Source organism: Pristiophorus japonicus, chromosome 8 (genome assembly GCF_044704955.1).
Source record: "Pristiophorus japonicus isolate sPriJap1 chromosome 8, sPriJap1.hap1, whole genome shotgun sequence".
In the NCBI taxonomy this organism is placed as follows: Eukaryota; Metazoa; Chordata; class Chondrichthyes; family Pristiophoridae; genus Pristiophorus; species Pristiophorus japonicus.
Genome location: NC_091984.1, coordinates 133239278 through 133258849, shown reverse-complemented (window position 1 = coordinate 133258849; position 19572 = coordinate 133239278). Strand labels below are relative to the sequence as shown.

The window sequence follows — 19572 nt, the reverse complement described above, 5'->3', positions numbered from 1 at the left end:
TGGAAACTGGCACAGAGGGGAGACCAGAGGCAAAACTCAGCGGCAGTGGCTGGTAAGGCCACCAATATCGGGGCCTAGGACTTTGATGTACAGGGCACAATTTCAAAATTTGCACATGACACAAAACTTGGAAGTATGGTGAACAGTGAGGAGGATAGTGATAGACTTCAAGAGGACATAGACAGGTTGGTAAAATGGGCGGACACGTGACAAATTAAATTTAACACAGAAAAGTGCAGTGATACAGTTTGGTAGGAAGAATGAGGAGAGGCAATATAAACTAAAGGGTACAATTCTGAAGTGGGTGCATGAACAGAGAGACCTGGGAGTATATGTGCACAAATCATTGAAGGTGGCAGGGCAGTTTGAGAAAGCGGTTTAAAAAAAGCATACAGGATCCTGAGCTTCATAAATAGAGGCATTGAGTACAAAAGTAAGGATGTTATCTCTTCTTCTTTCATATGGTAGTAGCAAAGCAAATCAAATGTCAATATCTAAATTGGATATCCAGGTTAAAGCTTCTGGTGTAATAGAGTAGATATCTTGTAGGCTGCCTGCAAATTCCCTCTGAGAGCTCTGCTCAATGATGTGCTGTCGGGTCTGATTCGGAGCTCCACAGTTGCATGATGGGGATGCTTTAATCTTCCACCTATGGAGCAGGTGGCAGCATCTACTCTGACCACTTCTGAGGCAGTTAATGGTTGTCCACTGTTTGCGAGGAAGGTTTAATGCTGCAGGTTGTACTAAGGTCCTTTATAAGGAATCCATTCCATATGCAGTTCTTCCAAGCATTTCGCAATCGGTCATCAAGGCTGAGGGGAGATCACTGAAGGGCTTCGGCAACAGTCCAAAATGACTTTCTACATTTGAGACGGGTTGGTGGTAGGTTGTTCAAGTCGGCCTGGATCGGCATGTCTTTGCTGGTGTAAGGGTTGTATTCTCTGAAGACTGCATATTCGCAGCGTAGTTGTGATGGTGCGATGTTTGCAAGCAAGGGCAGCCAAGGTGTTAGTGTACCGGTGATAATTCTCATAGTCGAATTCAGCTGGACATCAACGGATTTGACATACGGACTTGATAGCCATGCCAGAGAGCAGTACTCTGCTGTAGAGTAAACCAGGGCCAGTGCTGCCGTACGGAGGGTTTGATGTTATGATGAACCTTTATAAAACACTGGTCTGACCTCAACTAGAATATTGTGTCCAATTCCGGGCACTTTAGGAAGGATGTGAAGGTCTTGGAGAGGGTGCAGAAAAGATTTATAGGAATGGATCCGTAGATGAGGGACTTCAGTTACGTGGATAGACTGGAGAAGCTGGGGTTGTTCTCAGAGGAGAGAAGGTTGAGAGGAGATTTGATAGAGGTGTTCAAAATCATGAGGGGTCTAGACAGAGTAGATAGAGATACTGTTCCCATTGGCAGAAGGGTCGAGAACCAGAGATCGAGATTTAAGGTGATTGGCAAAAGAACCAAAGGAGACAGGAGGAAAAACTTTTTTACGCAGCGAGTGATTAAGATCTGGAATGCACTGCCTGAAAGGGTGTTGGAGGCAGATTCCATCGTGGCTTTCAAAAGAAAATTGGATACGTACTTGAAAGAAAAAATGTTGCAGGGCTACAGGAAAGGGCAGGGGAGAGGGACTAACTGAAATGCTCTTTCAGAGAGCCGGCCTGGGCTCGACTGGCCGAATGGCCTCCTTCTGTGATGTAATGATTCCATTAGCACTTTGCTGTTCGTGGGACCTTGCTGTGCACAAATCGGCTGCTGTGTTTCCTACATTACAGCAGTGATGACACTTCAAAAAATATTTTGTTTCTAAAGCACTTTGGGACGTCCTGAGGCTGTGAAAGGCGCTATGTAAATGCAAGTCCTTTTTTTCTGTGCATCGTGCTAAAGGATGGCAGGTTTGACCCTGGTCTGTTCTGAGAGCTACAATTAACCCCAATGGGTGAGGAAAATGTAAAATGAGCTAGGATTCCTGTTTCTGATTGCAACTTGGGATTGCAGCAGGAATCCAAGGACTTCAGCTGGAATTTGTGTGTTTGGCTATTCCCAGACTCGGTGATGCTGCCTGCCCTTTCAAATGATTGGTCGATACTTAAAAGCAAAGTTCGCACATGAAGAATTCCTCCTTGAGGCAGCCAAACCCCAGCATGAGCCAGTATCTTCAGGAAAGCAACCAGAATAAGGGAAGAAAACTGGGCAAATAAGAAGAGCTCTCCTGTTGTAATGTTGAATATTGCAATTTCACTTTTAATGATGCCCAGTAAATTAGAAATTTTAAAGTTTTATACAAGCTACCATAAAGCAGTGTAATTTTATACTTGGTTAAAACATCGCACCAAAATTTGGAGGTTTACGTAATTATGTGTTGAATAACATGACCGAGGTACAGAGTGCAGGACATGGGTGGGGCCAGCTGCACCTCAACCATTGCCTGGCTTAGAGTTATGGTTGTGGAGATGATTTTTCAAAACCGGTTAGGTGATCGTTGTTATGCTGTGTTGAGGTGAGTTATAGAGGATAGTGGACTTTCGAGTACACTTGTTATCTTGGAATTCCTCCACATTTTCTCTGTCTTCCTCCCCACCCTATGCTGACTGACCCTAGGATCTAGTCCCATGGGTGCCAACTTCACTCAATACCTCAGCAAAGTTGCAGTTCATCAGGTATGAGCCGAAATGCTGAGGCCAGTATGTTCAGCTGTGAGTAGCCATCATAGCCAAGCCCATGTCCTGACCTCGTCTGACATCCACATATGCGCAATTTCCAACAGGAGTCACCAGATAGTTTTCCAGTCAGTAAAAGCACATTTCACCCTTCTCTGGTGCACCAATATGTGGCACCCTAGTGTAACCCTCTACTTTATACTTTTATAATGTATGGTTCGATATTGTGCTACAATAACCAGAGTACATCGCTGCAAAATTCAGTGTCTTACTTAACAATAACAACATCAACATCAACTTGTATAAAACACGAGTTAGGCCACAGCTAGAGTACTGCATGCAGTTCTGGTCACCACATTACAGGAAAGATGTGATTGCACTGGCGAGGGTACAGAGGAGATTTAAAAGGATGTTGTCTGGATTAGAGAATTTTCGCTATGAGGAAAGATTGGATAGGCTGGGTTTGTTTTCTTTGGAACAGAGGAGGCTGAGGGGAGACCTAATTGATGTATATAAAATTATGAGGAGCCTAGATAGAGTGGATAGGAAGGACCTATTCCCCTTAGCAGAGGGGTTAACAACCAGGGGGCATAGATTTAAAGTAATTGGTAGGAGGTTTAGAGGAGATTTGAGGGGAAATTTCTTCACCCAGAGGGTGATGGGGGTCTGGAACTCACTGCCTGAAAGAACCTGCACCACATTTAAAAAGTACTTGGATGTGCACTTGAAGTGCTGTAACCTACAGGGCTACGGACCAAGAGCTGGAAAGTGGGATTAGACCGGATAGCTCTTTGTGGGCCGGCGCAGACATGATGGGCCAAAATGATCTCCTTCTGTGCTGTAAATTTCTATGATTCTTGACACAGAGCCAGATAAGAAGAAATTACGGCAGATGACCAAAAGCTTGGTCAAAGAGGTAGGTCTTGAAGGAGGAAAGAGAGGCAGAGAGGCGGAGAGGTTTAGGAAGGGAGTTCCAGAGCTTGGGGCCTAGTCAGCAGAAGGAACGGCCTTAGAATGTTATCTTTGTTGCCCATCATTGTGCAACTTCAACACAGTCAGTATGGCAGTTAATTTTATTTTTAATGACTTTAAAGAATGAAAATAAGATGCCTGGCAGTAACACGGTCTCTGCTCACGTTTGCAAATGCTGCTGCCGTTAGTGATCTTTTATGTCGTGCTTTAAGCACACATGGATTCACGTCAGCAGATTACCCTCGAGGCACTTTTGACCCAGATGGTCTGGCACTTCATCTTTTCCCCTGGCGGCTTTCCATTTAACAGCACTGCAATGTGCTCTGTTCTTTGAATAAAGAGCAGTTTAAAAAAAATATTCCCATAAAGGCCAAATGGCTGGAACTGTTATCCGTCATAAAGATTTGAGGCTGTGAGCACGCTGCTTTAAGTGAAATATCTTTGTTCTCTCTGCAGGGATTAAGTTAATGGGAATCTGGGCGTTTAATCCTCCTAAACCACGACTTCTGACAGAAGTAACTCATTGCAGTAATCTTGGGTTAACTTTAAATTTCTCCATTGACTCCATGTTTTTGAACTTCTGAACCTCTGTGGGTGGGGCGGGGGAGGGGTGCAATGTTCCACCGTGTTCCCTCAGGACCTCAGAAAATGAACACAGTCCCAATGCATATGAGCACAGGGTTAAAATGAATGACCAATCAATTGGATTCCTGTGGCACCATGGGCAGATGGTTGAAGTGTATTGAGGCCTCTTCCTGGGCTCTGGGCTGGGAGGTCGGTGCCAGATGATGAAACTGACCAGCGTTGCCCCTCCCATGTCGAGCTTTCTGCTGGGTGCCATCTCACAACAACTGAGTAGTGTGGAAGGGATGTCCCACTACTCTGACACTGCTTGTTGCCTCGTGTCTGCATTGTGCTTACCCTGTTATTTTTAAAAATCAGTCTCTTGCAAACTAATTTGTTAACATCATTTTTGCTTTGGTGTCATTTGGTCGTCTTGGTTACCTGATGCCTGTTAGAAATGTTTGTCTGCTTGGCACTGTGATTGAACTATGTTGACTTATTTAATACTGAAGCATTCTCAGGTTAATAAATATATCTCTGCTGGTAATTTGGCTGCACCACGCCATCAGCCTCAGTAACTCATTCAAGCTGGTACTGCAATAAAATTGTCCGCACTAGCTCATTAACCACCACAGGCAGCACAAAAGACGAGGAAGATTAATGTTGATCATGATTCCTTGGAACTATTTCATTCTTTTTACAGGGTGCTCCTGATGCTGAGGCTCCATCTTCATTATAGTTTTGCAATTTTCAGCATAGTGTGCCTAGTTGGAGCTGTCCCGTTGGTTTAGAAGGGGGGGGAATCTAAGGGTGGGCGCTGTCACGTTGCTACTTCTGATTGAATTGAATGAAAGGAGAAAATGTCTTGTATCTGCTGACTGACATCTGATCACTGTGAATAATATTGAAGTGAGCATTGAATTTGGCTAAGTAAAAGCAGTGAGATGGTGTTTTAATATGACTCAGTGCTGCAAGCAAAGGTTGGACCACGTAATGATAGGAGTATCAGGGCAGTGCTGGGAATATGCTTATATGGGGGTTATATATACAGCACATGCATTTGGCTTCAACTTTTATTACTGATCAGATTGTTGGATCATTTTAAATGTTGGACACGGCATACATGAGGGTCATATCATCAGAAGCTCTCCAGTATTATAATTGCCAGAATCACAGTGGTAATATTTGGTTTTAGTGCACAAGCTCCCATCACTGTAATGCCTGTTATTATGCTGCTCCAAGTTGCTCCCACAGATTGCTCTTACCCACTCTGTGAATGCTCATGTTAGTCAAGATTTCATTTTTTTTATTACACTGTAGAACATCAGCTGTTAACCCGGAATCTTTAATTTTTTCTTCTTTCAGGATTTCCTGACAGACTTGGTAATGTCTGAGGTGGATCGATGTGGCGAACATGATGTTCTCCTCTTCAGGGAAAACACTTTAGCAACAAAAGCCATAGAGGAGTATTTGAAGCTTGTCGGTCAGAAGTACCTTCACGATGCCTTAGGTAAGATGCAATAATGACTGAGTTTGCTGGATTAGTTATTGTTCACTGATGCTGCAGCTGTAGTGCAGGTATTGTAAGGCAATATGCCTTCTTCTAGAGTGGTGTGAGGTATACTGCTGGCTCAGCCCTGTTTAATCAGAGCAAAGAAAGGCACTGTACGCCTGTACCCAAGCGCGTGGTAAACAGACAGAGCTTTGCACAATGTACAAATTCCAATGACATCTTGCTGCTGGTTAAGAGAAAACAGGGTAGCCCACTCTTCTTGAGCACTGATGACGTAAAAGGCAACAGTGCATTGTCTGGGAAACTTTTGGGACTGGATTTTCGACTTTGATGTTTTTTGGGTGGCAATGGCGGAGGGGCGGTGAAGTTTGCTCCCGGGAACATTTTGCGCCTCAGTAAGGAACATTAGGCGGGGGGGGGGGACACAGTGTTAATGGAGGCATTGTACACCTCTCTTAGGGTGTTCGCATCGGAAACTCCCGAGCTAAAGAGGCGGGCCGGGAGCGCTCCGAGAGACGCCTCGGGTGAGGTGGGGGGGAACTAAAAAAAAACCCGCAAAAACATTCCCAAAACAAAGCCCACATCATCACAACACAAATCGCAAAAAAAAATTAAAAGAAAACACAATTACACTTACCTTAGGAGTCCATTACTTACCTCTCCGATATCTGTTTGTTGCACCGCCTGATTTCCCAGGCGTTCACTTCGGAGCGCCCTTTGGGGTGTACGGGTCAGGCTGAAGTCAAAACTCGCGCCAGTGTCGCAACCAGGGGGCGTTGTACACCGGTGAAGCTCTTCCGGGCGGTGCTGCTCTGCACCGCCGCTAGCTAAACTGGACCCAAGGATCGCTGCGGGAAAAACGGAGCACAGAAGACCCTAAAATCCGCCCCTTACTGTTTTTAAAATTGGAGGTGTGCTTTCTACTGGCTGAAATTCCACTGCAGCTGATGTGAAGCCCACATCTTGTGAGACAACTTGCTCAAGGTGGTCTGAACTGGTGCAAGTTTATTTGCTGTTGTACTGCACCTTCTGTGCTGCTGTGATGCACAATGTGCAGTCTTCCTGCTCTGCGTACTTTGTTCCACATTCCATTAACAACCAAGGCAGCTGAGTTGGAATAAACATGCAAAGCACATAGTTGCAGCATAAGCTCTCCAACAAGGCGTTGAAGTGACTGACATTCAGCTCTCTCTTCTCCCACCTTCCCCTAACTTGGAGTGCAAATCCAAAAGACCGTTTCTTTCGCAATAAACTCAAATGATTTACTTCCTCATGAACCCTTCATACAAACAGACGGAGTATCTGTTAGCTACAAGGCTCGTACACCACGAGCTCTGATTTAATGCTGCATTGTTCGTGTGCCTCTTGTCGAGAACCACCCCTCGCTGACACGTATTGTGTGTGTTCCTGTGGCGACCCAATAGAAGGTGTCCAATGTAAATTAATATGTGACATAGAAAATATGATTGTAAGATATATAAACTTTTGTTTTAAATGATACTTGGTAAATTTGTTGTCTACATGACCATTGGCGGTTCTACTCATGAGATACAAAAGTAGCCAATTGGTCAGCAATATGCAGCTCTCGCCTTCTAGTGGACAACAGATCTAATAGTTGCTTTTGTCTTTGATTTTTTTTTAAGTAGCAAGTATTCTTATTTTGATTCTTGCTGCATCTCATAAAGCAGCACAATTGGATTGTGGGCTCTTCAATTAACCAAGGGTGTGTCGGCTGCAGGCTGGGGTTAGTTTTGTCACTTTTTCTGCAAATGGAGATGGAACTGTCTTGTGCTTTGTCCCAGTGATACATGAGTCACTGGGATGCCCAGTGATGGTTGGTGAATGCAGAGGTCCATCAAGGCAAGAGTTTGATCCTCTTGGAGGATACGGGGTGTCACTGTACTTTGGTTTAGAATCTAGTGTTCGTACCATCAAAGTTACCAGCCATCTCCCTTTAACTAACTGAATTCTATTTTGTGTCTTAACCATCATTAACTTGTCAATTCATCCTGCTTGTGTTCTGCTTCAGGAGAGTTCATAAAGGCGCTTTATGAATCAGATGAAAATTGCGAGGTGGACCAGAGTAAGTGTTCATCTAGTGAACTACCAGAACATCAGAGTAACCTCAAGATGTGTTGTGAACTGGCGTTCTGCAAGATCATCAACTCCTACTGGTAAGAGACAGTGTTTGGGGAAAAATTGTAATATTAACCATGTGGATATGCAGTTCATGTATTGACACCACCACATGTAGAAAACCCCTCCATTACCCCCACTGCAGCATGCAGTTGACGCTTAAATGAGTTCATGGTTTTATCATATTTTTATCTATCCAGAAATCCACTGCATGTGTTTGTCACTCTGTGTCAAGAAAAACTTTGATATCAATCCTGAATTTGCCATTTAGCAGCTTGAACCTGTCCCCTTGTCTTGTTTATTTTGAAGTCATTTTCTGCATTTAGTGTACCTGTAATCTGTCAGTGTTGAATTAGCATTTTTTCCCCTCCAGTTAATACCTTCCATCTTCCTTCCCACCCCCACTGTAAAGTAAGAGCTTTGCAGAAATTAATTATTTTATGGAGAATATTGGATACTTGATGCGATTACGAGATGGTAATCCCAGTTAGATCAGATCAGGCCCAGAAATAGAAAATATAAACACTGCAAATCTAAAGTAAAAACAGAGGTAAGTGAGCATCTGAAGGAGGAAGACAGGCCAGTGCTCTGGATGGGACATTTCCTCAGCCCTGGCACATTCAGGCAGAGAGACACTTGAAGTCCTTAAAGTCAGCTCCATCCATGCTGCTAACTGAAGGAAGAATATAGGCACAATGTGAAGAAACAGCGAAGGTAAGATTGCTTGTGACGAGATGAGCCCCACTTATTCACCAATTTGGTCTGACGGGAATGTCGTGGAATGAACAAATTACAAGAGTTACAAGGTCAAGATCTGTGTGGATCAAAAACTGTCTTGTCTGCCACTCTTGAGCAACCTTCTTTCCTGCTTTCTTTCTAGTGTGTTTCCGCGGGAACTAAAAGAAGTCTTCGCCTCATGGAAACAACAGTGTTTAAACCGTGGGAAGCACGATATCAGCGAGCGCCTGATCAGTGCCTCACTCTTCCTGCGCTTCCTGTGCCCTGCCATTATGTCGCCCAGCCTCTTTGGCCTGATGCAGGAGTACCCAGATGATCGAACGTCCCGCACCCTCACCCTCATCGCCAAAGTCATCCAGAATCTTGCCAATTTCACCAAGTATGTGCTTTCTCTTCCAATTACACCATGCTACAGCGTGCCATATTACTTTCTTTTGTCTGTTTTAGCTTATCGTATGTGGTAGCAGATTACTGGCTGAATGTTAAAATGACAGCCAGTTGTAGAGATGCAATGTCCCAAATTTGTATTTAGAAATCTTAGGATTTACATGGATATCCGAGAGTGAGTGATTTAATTGAGGTTATCAGATGGTTTATGTATAAAATAACGGATATTGGAAGGGGTTCAATACCAAATTGAACTAGTATCTAAACTAAATTTGTGGGTGATTTCATTGCGTATGATTTTCTTAGTTTGGGGATGCAGTTGACACCTTGCCTTATGCTGGGTATGAAATCTAATTGTACATCAGTGTTCAGTAATTCAACTGGATCAGTGAAACGTTTGTGTTAGAACTGATTTTTGCCTCACTTTAGCTCAATGGGATGTTCACTTTATTCTACAGGCTACACCAATAATGAATACTTGAAACCCATCCGTCATTCCCCACAGAGACAGCAGTTTGTCCTTTGATCTATCCCGTTGATTTCTGCAGGTTTGGCAACAAAGAGGAATACATGGCATTTATGAATGATTTTCTTGAACACGAGTGGAGTGGGATGAAACGTTTTCTGGTAGAAATCTCAAACCCAGACACCATTTCCAACACACCGGGATTTGAAGGATATATTGACCTGGGCCGTGAGCTCTCTGTTCTGCATGCGCTGCTCTGGGAGGTGGTGTCGCAGCTTGACAAGGTATCTTTAAGTGGTTGAATTATAAACCTTTCGTTAAGAGACAAAATATAATTTGTTACAATCTCATGTTTATTTTAAATAAATTGTCATTTTTCTTTTTACCCAGTATTTTAATTGTAGAATTTGAAAACATCACTTATATGATTGATGATGACGTTGTATTGAGATTGAACTGTATTACTTCAGGATGTCAGGAAAATACTCTCCAATGATGTTGCCAGATGTTGGAGCAGTACTGTATGGATTATTCCATGAGGTGGTGGATGCTGAGCGGCTAATCTGAGCTGCACTGATGTAGAGAGGCACAGACAAGACTACTTCCCACACGGCAAGCGAAAACTGTAGAGTTTTCTATATCTCAGCAAAATCCACAAAATAAGGGGCTTTGTAACCCCATCGTGAATTTAAAAAATGCTGCTATTGGTTAGCAATGGTCATTGAGAACGTGTTGGGGGGTGGAATTGATAAGAATATGTAAGTTGAAATCAGTGACCCTTGGGTTTTTCTGAACGCATTTTTCTCAGTTATTGCAGAGTGAAATGTTATAATAGGAATTTGCTGGAAGACGCCTGGCTGTGCAGTTGTTGATCCGGGTACATGAGAGGAGCTTTTGATAGCTCGCCCTCTGTGGATGAGTGTTCTCCTATTAATTATAACCATCCCTCCTTTTCCTGTGAGAAAGCACTTGCCCTCCTACTCACTGCTTCCTGTGATCACAGGGTCCAGATCAAGAGCTCACCAGCTGTGTATGTGAAGACACGCATCTCACGCAGTCCATGGGCTTCAAAAGGTGCCAGTGCTCATCAACATCTAGCCATCGGGAAACAATTGATTTGCATTCATTTTTTTAAAATGTTTTACCATTAGAATCAGAGCTATTAAACCAACTCGTATGACAGGTATTCCAATGCACAGAACAGTATATCACTGTGGTGAACTTGTTGGTTTAATAATAAGTGTGAGCCTGACGATTGAGATAGAAACATAGAAAATAGGTGCAGGAGTACGCCATCGGTCCTTCGAGCCTGCACCACCATTCAATAAGATCATGGCTGATCATTCACCTCAGTACCCCTTTCCTACCTTCTCTCCATACCCCTTGATCCCTTTAGTCGTAAGGGCCATATCCAACTCCCTCTTGAATATATCTAACGAACTGGCATCAACAACTCTCTGCGAAAGAGAATTCCACAGGTTAACAACTCTCTGCGTGAAGACATTTCTCCTCATCTTGGTCCTAAATGGCTTACCTCTTATCCTTAGACTGTGACCCCTGGTTCTGGATTCCCCCAACATCGGGAACATTCTTCCTGCATCTAACCTGCCCAATCCTGTCAGAATTTTATATGTTTCTATGAGATCCCCTCTCATTCTTCTAAACTCCAGTGACTACAGGCCCAATCGATCCAGTCTCTCCACATATGTCAGTCCCGCCATCCCAGGCATCAGGCTGGTGAACCTTCGCTGCACTCCCTCAATAGCAAGAAAGTCCTTCCTCAGATTAGAAGACCAAAACTGAACACAATATTCCAGGTGAGGTCTCGCCAAGGCCTTGTACAACTGCAGTAAGACCTCCCTGCTCCTATACTCAAATCCCCTAGCTATGCAGGCCAACATGCCATTTGCCGCCTTCACCGTCCGCTGCACCTGCATGTCAACCTTCAATGACTGATGTACCATGACACTCAGATCTCCTTTTCCTAATCTGTTGCCATTCAGATGATAATCTGCCTTCCTGTTTTTGCCACCAAAGTGGATAACCTCACATTTATCCACATTATATTGCATCTGCCATGCATTTGCCCACTCACCTAACCTGTCTAAGTCACTCTGCAGCCTCTTGGCATCCTCCTCACAGCTCACACTGCCATGCAGCTTAGTGTCATCTGGAAACTTGGATATATTACTCTCAATTCCTTCATCTAAATCATTTATTTATATTGTAAATAGCTGGGGTCCCAGCACTGAGCCCTGCGGCACTCCACTAGTCACTGCCTGCCATACTAAAAAGGACCCGTTTATCCCGACTCTCTGCTTCCTGTCTGCCAACCAGTTCTCTATCCACGTCAGTACATTACCTCCAATACCATGTGCTTTAATTTTGCACACCAATCTCTTGTGTGGGACCTTGTCAAAAGCATTTTGAAAGTCCAAATACACCACATCCACTGGTTCTCCCTTGTCCACTCTACTAGTTACATCCTCAAAAACTTCTAGAAGATTTGTCAAGCATGATTTCCCTTTCATAAATCCATGCTGACTTGGACCGATCCTGTCACTGCTTTCCAAATGCGCTGCTATTTCATCTTTAATAATTGATTCCAACATTTTCCCCACTACTGATGTCAGGCTAACCGGTCTATAATTTCCTGTTTTCTCTCTTCCTCCTTTTTTAAAAAGTGGTGTTACATTAGCTACCCTCCAGTCCATAGGAACTGATCCACAGTCGATAGACTGTTGGAAAATGATCACCAATGCACCTACTATTTCTAGGGCCACTTCCTTAAGTACTCTGGGATGCAGACTATCAGGCCCTGATTTATCAGCCTTCAATGTCATCAATTTCCATAACACAATTTCCTGGCTAATAAGGATTTCCTTCAGTTCCTCCTCCTCGCTAAACCCTCGGTCCCCTAGTATTTCCGGAACATTATTTGAGTCTTCCTTAGTGAAGACAGAACCAAATTATTTGTTCAATTGGTCTGCCATTTCTTTGTTACCCATTATAAATTCACCTGATTCTGACTGCAAGGGACCTACATTTGTCTTCTCTAATCTTTTCCTCTTCACATATCTATAGAAGCTTTAGCAGTCAGTTTTTATGTTCCCACCAAGCTTCCTCTCATACTCTATTTTCCCCCTCCTAATTAAACCCTTTGTCCTCCTCTGCTGAATTCTAAATTTCTCCCAGTCCTCAGGTTTGCTGCATTTTCTGGCCAATTTATATGCCTCTTCCTTGGATTTAACACTATCCCTAATTTCCCTTGTTAGCCACGGTTGAGCCACCTTCCCCATTTTATTTTTACTCCAGACATGGATGTACAATTGTTGAAGTTCATCCATGTGATCTTTAAATGTTTGCCATTGCCTATCCACCGTCAACCCTTTAAGTATCTTTCGCCAGTCTATTCTAACCAATTCACGTCTCATACCATCGAAGTTACCTTTCCTTAAGTTCAGGACCCTAGTCTCTGAATTAACTGTGTCACTCTCCGTCTTAATAAAGAATTCTACCATATTATGGTCACTCTTCCCCAAGGGTCCTCGCACAACAAGATTGCTAATTAGTCCTTTTTCGTTACACATCACCCAGTCTAGGATGGCTAGCCCTCCAGTTGGTTCCTCGACATATTGGACTAGAAAACCATCCCTAATACACTCCAGGAAATCCTCCTCACCGTACTGCTATCAGTTTGGTTAGCCCAATCTATATGTAGATTAAAGTCGCCCATGATGACTGCTGTACCTTTATTGCACGCATCCCCAATTTCTTGTTTGATGCTGTCCCCAACATCACTACTACTGTTTGGTGGTCTGTGCACAAATCCCACTAGCGTTTTCTGCCCTTTGGTATTCCGCAGCTCTACCCATACCGATTCCACATCATCCAAGCTAATGTCCTTCTTTACTATTGCATTAATTTCTTCTTAAACCAGCAAAGCTACCCCACCTCCTTTTCCTTTCTGTCTATCCTTCCTGAATGTTGAATACCCCTGGATGTTGAGTTCCCAGCCTTGGTCACCCTGGAGCCATGTCTCCGTAATCCCAATTATATCATATTCGTTAATAGCTGAGATTCGATTTGACGTTTCGACTTGCTTTATTTATTGTTAGGTAACATCATTAATTCCATAATTCTTCATGTGGCATTATTAATCAGATGTGTGCCATCATCAGCAACAGCAGAATGTTAAATAAACACGTGAAGCTCCATGATTCCACTGGCATCAGGGACCAACATTCTGTAGGTCATGAGACTGCATGCACAGAAAACCAGCGTCTCTTTGTGCTAGGCTTTCACTGTGAGCCAGAGAGACACTCACTGCTGCACTGCCCAGAGCCCCAGTAGCAGGACCCGTCACTAGGAATCCATGTTGAGGGGTCCAGTACACTTTCACTGTGTAATGGGTGAAATAAAACCCCAAAAAGTGCATTGACTCACCAGATTAAAAACTCAGGGTGTATGCAGAAATTCCTTGAAGGAACTGTTATCCAACATGTTTTTCAGTGGGGAAGTTGTGTCATGGTTATCAGTGTCGTGCAGAAACATAGAAAATAGGTGCAGGAGTAGGCCATTCGGCCCTTCAAGCCTGCACCACCATTCAATAAGATCATGGCTGTTCATTCACCTCTACATTTTTTCTGCTTTCTCTCCATACCCCTTGATCCCTTTAGCCATAAGGGCCATCTCTACCTCCCTCTTAAATATATCTAATGAACTGGCATCAACAACTCTCTGCAGTAGAGAATTCCACAGGTTAACAACTCTCTGAGTGAAGAAGTTTCTCCTCATCTCGGTCCCTTATCCTTAGACTGTGACCCCTGGTTTTGGACTTTCCCAACATCGGGAACATTCTTCCTGCATCTAACCTGTCCAGTCCCGTCAGTATTTTATATGTTTCAATGAGATCCCCTCTCATTCTTCTAAACTCCAGTGAATTCAGGCCCAGTCGATCCAGTCTCTCCCCTCTTCTGGCAGACCAAAGGTTCTTTTCAAAAATCTCACCAATCCGTCGGACGGACAGTCACGTTGGTCTGGTAGCGAGTCGGATCTGCAATGTGATGAGGAGAACTGTTCTGGGACAGGCACAGTCTGTTCTCTGATGTCTCTTTGAAGCAATTCATTTCCACGAACTGCCTATTTATTTCAGAAGAGCAGAAAGGATGAGGATATCAAACCCTGTTTGATTTTAATCTTCATTTTAGCCAAACTTTCCAAAGATTATTCTGTGAGAAAAAAAACATTATTTATTTTTGGGGCTGCATTTAAAAATCAGTTCTTGCTTTCCTGATGTTTCAGGTGAGTAAATGCACTGTGTTGTTGGACCAGGAAGGCCCCTAGTTCAGTCCCTGGTCTGTGGTCAGTTGGCTCATTTCTGCTCGGATGGTCGGGGAGCACTGCAATTGATCTCGGACTCCCTGGGCGATGGAAGTGAATCATCGGTCACTCCGCATTATTAGCTGGGGAGTAGAGGAGGGCTACCAGAGCCTACGGAATCATAGTCCAGCATAAGTTAGTGGTAAGAGGGGTGCAATAAATTCTCCTATTCTGCCTGGTTGCTTCCAAGCCTCGGTCACAGCCCATTCTGCTTTTCCTTGGTGCCTCCCCGATGAAAGTGCAGAACTTTACTGTGAGGGAAAAGATTGGATAAAGATGTTTGACTAAAGGCAGCATTTGTTGATAAATGTCCAAAATGAATAATTTCCTTTTTGTCAACTGTAGTAAGGCTGAATTCAATCCTCTGCTATTGTACTGTACTTTTTTCCTATCAATGTAACAAAGTGATAATTCAGACTCGAATGGTATGTGATCAAATGGATCTGCGTGCATGAATAGGTTAGTTTTACTGCCATTTTTCGGTCTCTGTTGCTTTGCCAGTGAATCCTTCCCAAACATCCTTCCCTCCCTCCAGGTGGATGCTACTTTCATCCTCTATTTAGTTGCTTTGTTTTCAGAAACCATTTAGATGTTTATTCTGCATGGTTTGTATGTTTTGTGTTGGAATGCTGTGGAACAATTTGATACCATATTGAGTTACATTAGTTTTGTTTCTAATTTATTTTGTATCCACTCTTTCCCTCCCCCTCCCTCACCCCTTCCATTCATCCCCTCCCCAACCCAACACCCACTCCACCATTTATTTTCCCTTCTTCACCACGGTCATCCTGGTTGTGTTGTTCCGCACTGCTGCATTCCGGTCCGTTCACATCCATCGCCATGCTCCACCCAATAAACTGTGGATGTTTCCGTGGTATTGTCCAACAAGGGTGAAAATTCATTTCTACAGGCAACAGTAGCAAAGCTCGGCCCACTCCCACGCATCCTCAGCGATATCACCAAGTCGCTAACTAGCCCCACGCCAATTCAGCAGCAGATCCGGCGATTTGGGGACCACGTCAGCTCATCCCCAAATGTGAGTGGCAGTGTGTCGTCTGGACTGCAGCGGATATTTGAGGACCCGGGAGACAGGTAGGAATGGGTCATTTGCTGTCGGACTTTCCCTGTTCGCATCCATGCTGCGTGTGATCGTAGCCACCCTGGTCGAGAAGGGTTTGCTTGTAATCCCCAGTAAAGTCTCTTCCCTTTGAGCAAGTTTGCGAACAAGTTGATTCTTGTTGATGGAGACGCTAGAATTTTGTCTGCCGCCTAATCCGAACAAGCTTTCAGACAGTATTACAGTTCAATGGAAGGAGGCAGAGATAAATTTCTAGAACACCAAAAACAGTTCGGGATTAGTTCTGTTTAAGTCGGCTGCTTTCGTCTTCAAAGAAAGAGATTAGCGATGTAGAATATTTTTTCCGCTTGAAGAATTTTTCTCTCTCACCACCAAGGCTGGGCTGGTAATTATGCATGTAAATTACTACATACGTCTACTTTCTGAACCATGCTTCTCCAGACCTGCTGCAATTGCTGCCGTGTTTGGGTGATGGAATCCACCAGTGGGCAGTGTGCCTGCTGTCATTTCTCCCAACTTCTGCCAAACATTGTATCGACCTGAAACGTTAACCCTGCGTTTCTCTCTCAACAGAAGCTGCCTGACCCGCTGAGAGTTTCCAGCATTTTTCTGTTTTAATTTCTCACTCTGACAGAGCTCACTTTCCCAGTGGCTCATTCAGAATGGCGGTGAATGCATGGGAGCGGTTTGACTGCTTCTCTTCTCAACCACAATTGAATTCTGACCTAGAGAGAGAGTAAAATCTGAGGCGGGGGGGATGGGGGGCGCGGGGGGGTAGGGGCATTGAGATGCTTTAAGAATGGGTGCTAAACCACATCATGTGTTGGATCACAAACTGGCAATGCCATAGTGTGGAGCACGTCTGAGATCATCCACGTCACTTCCTCATTCTCAGTGTGTAGTATGGGCTGCCAAGTGGAGCCCATGTGCTTCCCCAGTGATGTTTAATACATTAGCCACTGGTGGCTAATTGGGAATCCAGGAGTAACTAATTGCATTTCTGATTCGTAAATAGATGCCGTTATTGGGCATGTGATCTCAATACTCATTCGAAAGGTGTACTTTAACCTTGATGTGTGTTTGTTGGTAAAATGATGAGACAAAAAGCAGAGTGTGTGTGTGTTTCTTGATCATTTTTGAGTGCTTTACTTAGCTACTGAATGGTGGTAGATGTTTAATTAAATATACACATTTGAAGTACATTTACCTGCACTGTGTAGTTGGATGCAAGGCGTTTTCTACTAAAATTAGTGCATGTGGCTGAAGCGGTGTTGCTGTCACCACATTTGTGGCTTGTCAGCAATTTTGGTTGGATAACACTGCCTTAGGAAAGCTAAATCAGTCAGGGCAGCGCTCTCAGCTCCCATTAACCTTCTGAATGGCAGAGTACAGGCAGCTCCCTGACCCGCTTGGCTGTGAAGACAGCAAAGGTCAGGAAATGGGTCAACTACTTGCCACCATGACCAGAGAATAACTAACAATATCTGACCTGAGGGAGTGGAGTAGAGAATAGCGCTGTAAATGAAAAGTAAGGGTAGAGAAATAGACGATTTTAATTAGTGTGATGTACACTTTTTTTTCTTATTTCCAGTGATTTGCAGAAACTGCAACCTCCAACTCAAGAGAACGTTGAAGCATTTTTCCACAGTAAGCAGCACTTTCCAGGTCAACCGGCCTCAACACAGAGCATGACTTACTCGGACAGGGATGAAGAAGAGTCCATCCAACATAATGGCAGGAGTGTATCGCTTGTGGATCTGCAGACCACGACTGTGACGCATGGGACAAGTAGCGTTCCAGCCCTTCCCAATGTACCAGCACGGCACACTGGCAGCCAGGCCTCAATCACAAGCACGGCAAACATCAAGCAGCTCCGAGAGGTGCAGAGTGGGGCACAGAGTGCCCCTCAGATCCGCAGGCCTCTGCATCCAGCTCTGAGCCAGCAGAACAGCCTGCAGCCTCTGTCTTTCCAAAACCCTGTTTACCAGCTGAACAACCCACCAGCGGCAAGCAGCAAGGCTGGCATGGACTCCAGTTCCGAGAACCTGAGCTCTACAAGCTCCCGGAGCCACACCAACAGTGAGGAGCTGATCAGCAAGCTGAGCGGCCCCAGTAACAGCAGCATTGAGGACTTTGCCAAACGTAGTGCGTACAGCGACGATTACTCCAAACGACACACCATGCCAGACAGGAACAATCTCCCGGTGGCCTTGCCTCGGCAGAATAGCATTGGGCATTCGCAGCTCCGCAGGACAGAGCTGTCTGCTGCCAGCAGCCGAGTGAAAGCACCGCATTCATTACCACTTAGTGCGTCGCAGCGAAGCACAGGTAGCCTATCAGGATTACCGTCCACGTCACCCGAGCCGCCACAAAACGAAAACCGGTCACGGCAACCATCGACCTCATCGAAAGGGGAGAGTCCTGTGCCCAAAGTCCGGGCAGTACACAGACAGCAGCAGTCACAGCAGGTGAGGAATCCTCTCCAGGCCATCGTGGGGTGCTGCAATTACACAACGCATTATAAGGCAACTGTTTCTTTTGTTTCCTCTATCTCCAGCTCCTCTCTTTTCTGGAGATAGTGGCAGCTCCTGTTGGAGTGTAGTTCTGCAGATGCTGGTTGCCTTCCTATGCCTCATTTAAAAAAAAAAATAATAATTATCTGGTTATTATCACGTTGCTGTTTGTGGGAGCTTGCTTGTGCGCAAATTGGTTGCCGTGTTTCCTACATTACAACAGTAACTACCCTTTAAAATGTACCTCTGAAGCGCTTTGGAACATCCGGTGGTCATGAAAGGCGCTATATAAATGCAAGTCTTTCCTTTCTTTCTTTCACCGTTGTGAGGCTGAGCAGTGCGTGTTGGCAAGCTGTTTGAGAGCAGGTGACAAATACTGCTCTCAGCTGGTACTTACGTTGGTGTGATTGGAGTTTCTTGGTAGCAATGAGGAGAGGTAACCTTAATGGTTTCCATTCCACAATGCTCGCTCTCACAGTCTCACTCTACTTTTCTCTCACATTATCCCTCTTTCTCACATTATCTCTCTCTCTCGAATGGGTTGCATAGTTGCTTGGAACACAGCTTTTCAACTTGGGCACCTGGAATTGAATCCATCCCAGACTATTGGGGTGAAAGTTGGCTCTTGGTTGGCTGCAAGGTTCCTATTTCAGTGAATCTGGTCCCGTTTCCATCTTGTTCATTAATAGATGTTCACCCAGAACTGTCCACAGCTTGACAGCGAATCTCCAAATCTGACTCTGACGCAGGGAAGTGGAAATATCACATTGGGGTGTTCATCGGAAAATGAAGTTGTGATTGGGTGGAGGGAGTTTTATTCTGTATTTAACCTCCACTATACTTGTTTTGAGAATGTAAACAAGAGATTATTCCTCCCTAATGCACCCACCCTTCCTGTACTGACATTCAACTGGATGACTGCAAAATTTCCCCTCCCCCACCACAAGGTTCACAAATATATTGAGTGAATAAAACCTTAATATTAATATTAACAGCACACTGGACTTGTAATTTGAATATTACTTTGCTTTTGTCAGCAATTTCCTCCATGCTGTAAAATGATGAGCTTCAACTCACATTAGCAGTATCCCCGGGAATATTCTGCTGCTGTTTTTTTTTTAAAAAGTGTGCTGCAGTCACACAGGCCCTTGTAA

The 19572-nt window shown here is 44.3% G+C and overlaps 1 protein-coding gene across 3 annotated transcripts in view; it reads left to right on the top strand.

Annotated features, from left to right (window-relative positions):
• Positions 1-19572, top strand: part of rasal2 (RAS protein activator like 2) — a 449735-nt gene that overhangs the window by 415025 nt on the left and 15138 nt on the right. For all 3 annotated transcript variants that reach the window (XM_070887403.1, XM_070887404.1, XM_070887402.1), the window contains 6 exons: positions 5571-5715; positions 7748-7892; positions 8735-8971; positions 9528-9729; positions 15717-15919; positions 17497-18373. In XM_070887403.1, the coding sequence (XP_070743504.1) occupies positions 5571-5715; positions 7748-7892; positions 8735-8971; positions 9528-9729; positions 15717-15919; positions 17497-18373 (1809 nt within the window). The remainder of the gene's footprint in view (positions 1-5570; positions 5716-7747; positions 7893-8734; positions 8972-9527; positions 9730-15716; positions 15920-17496; positions 18374-19572) is intronic.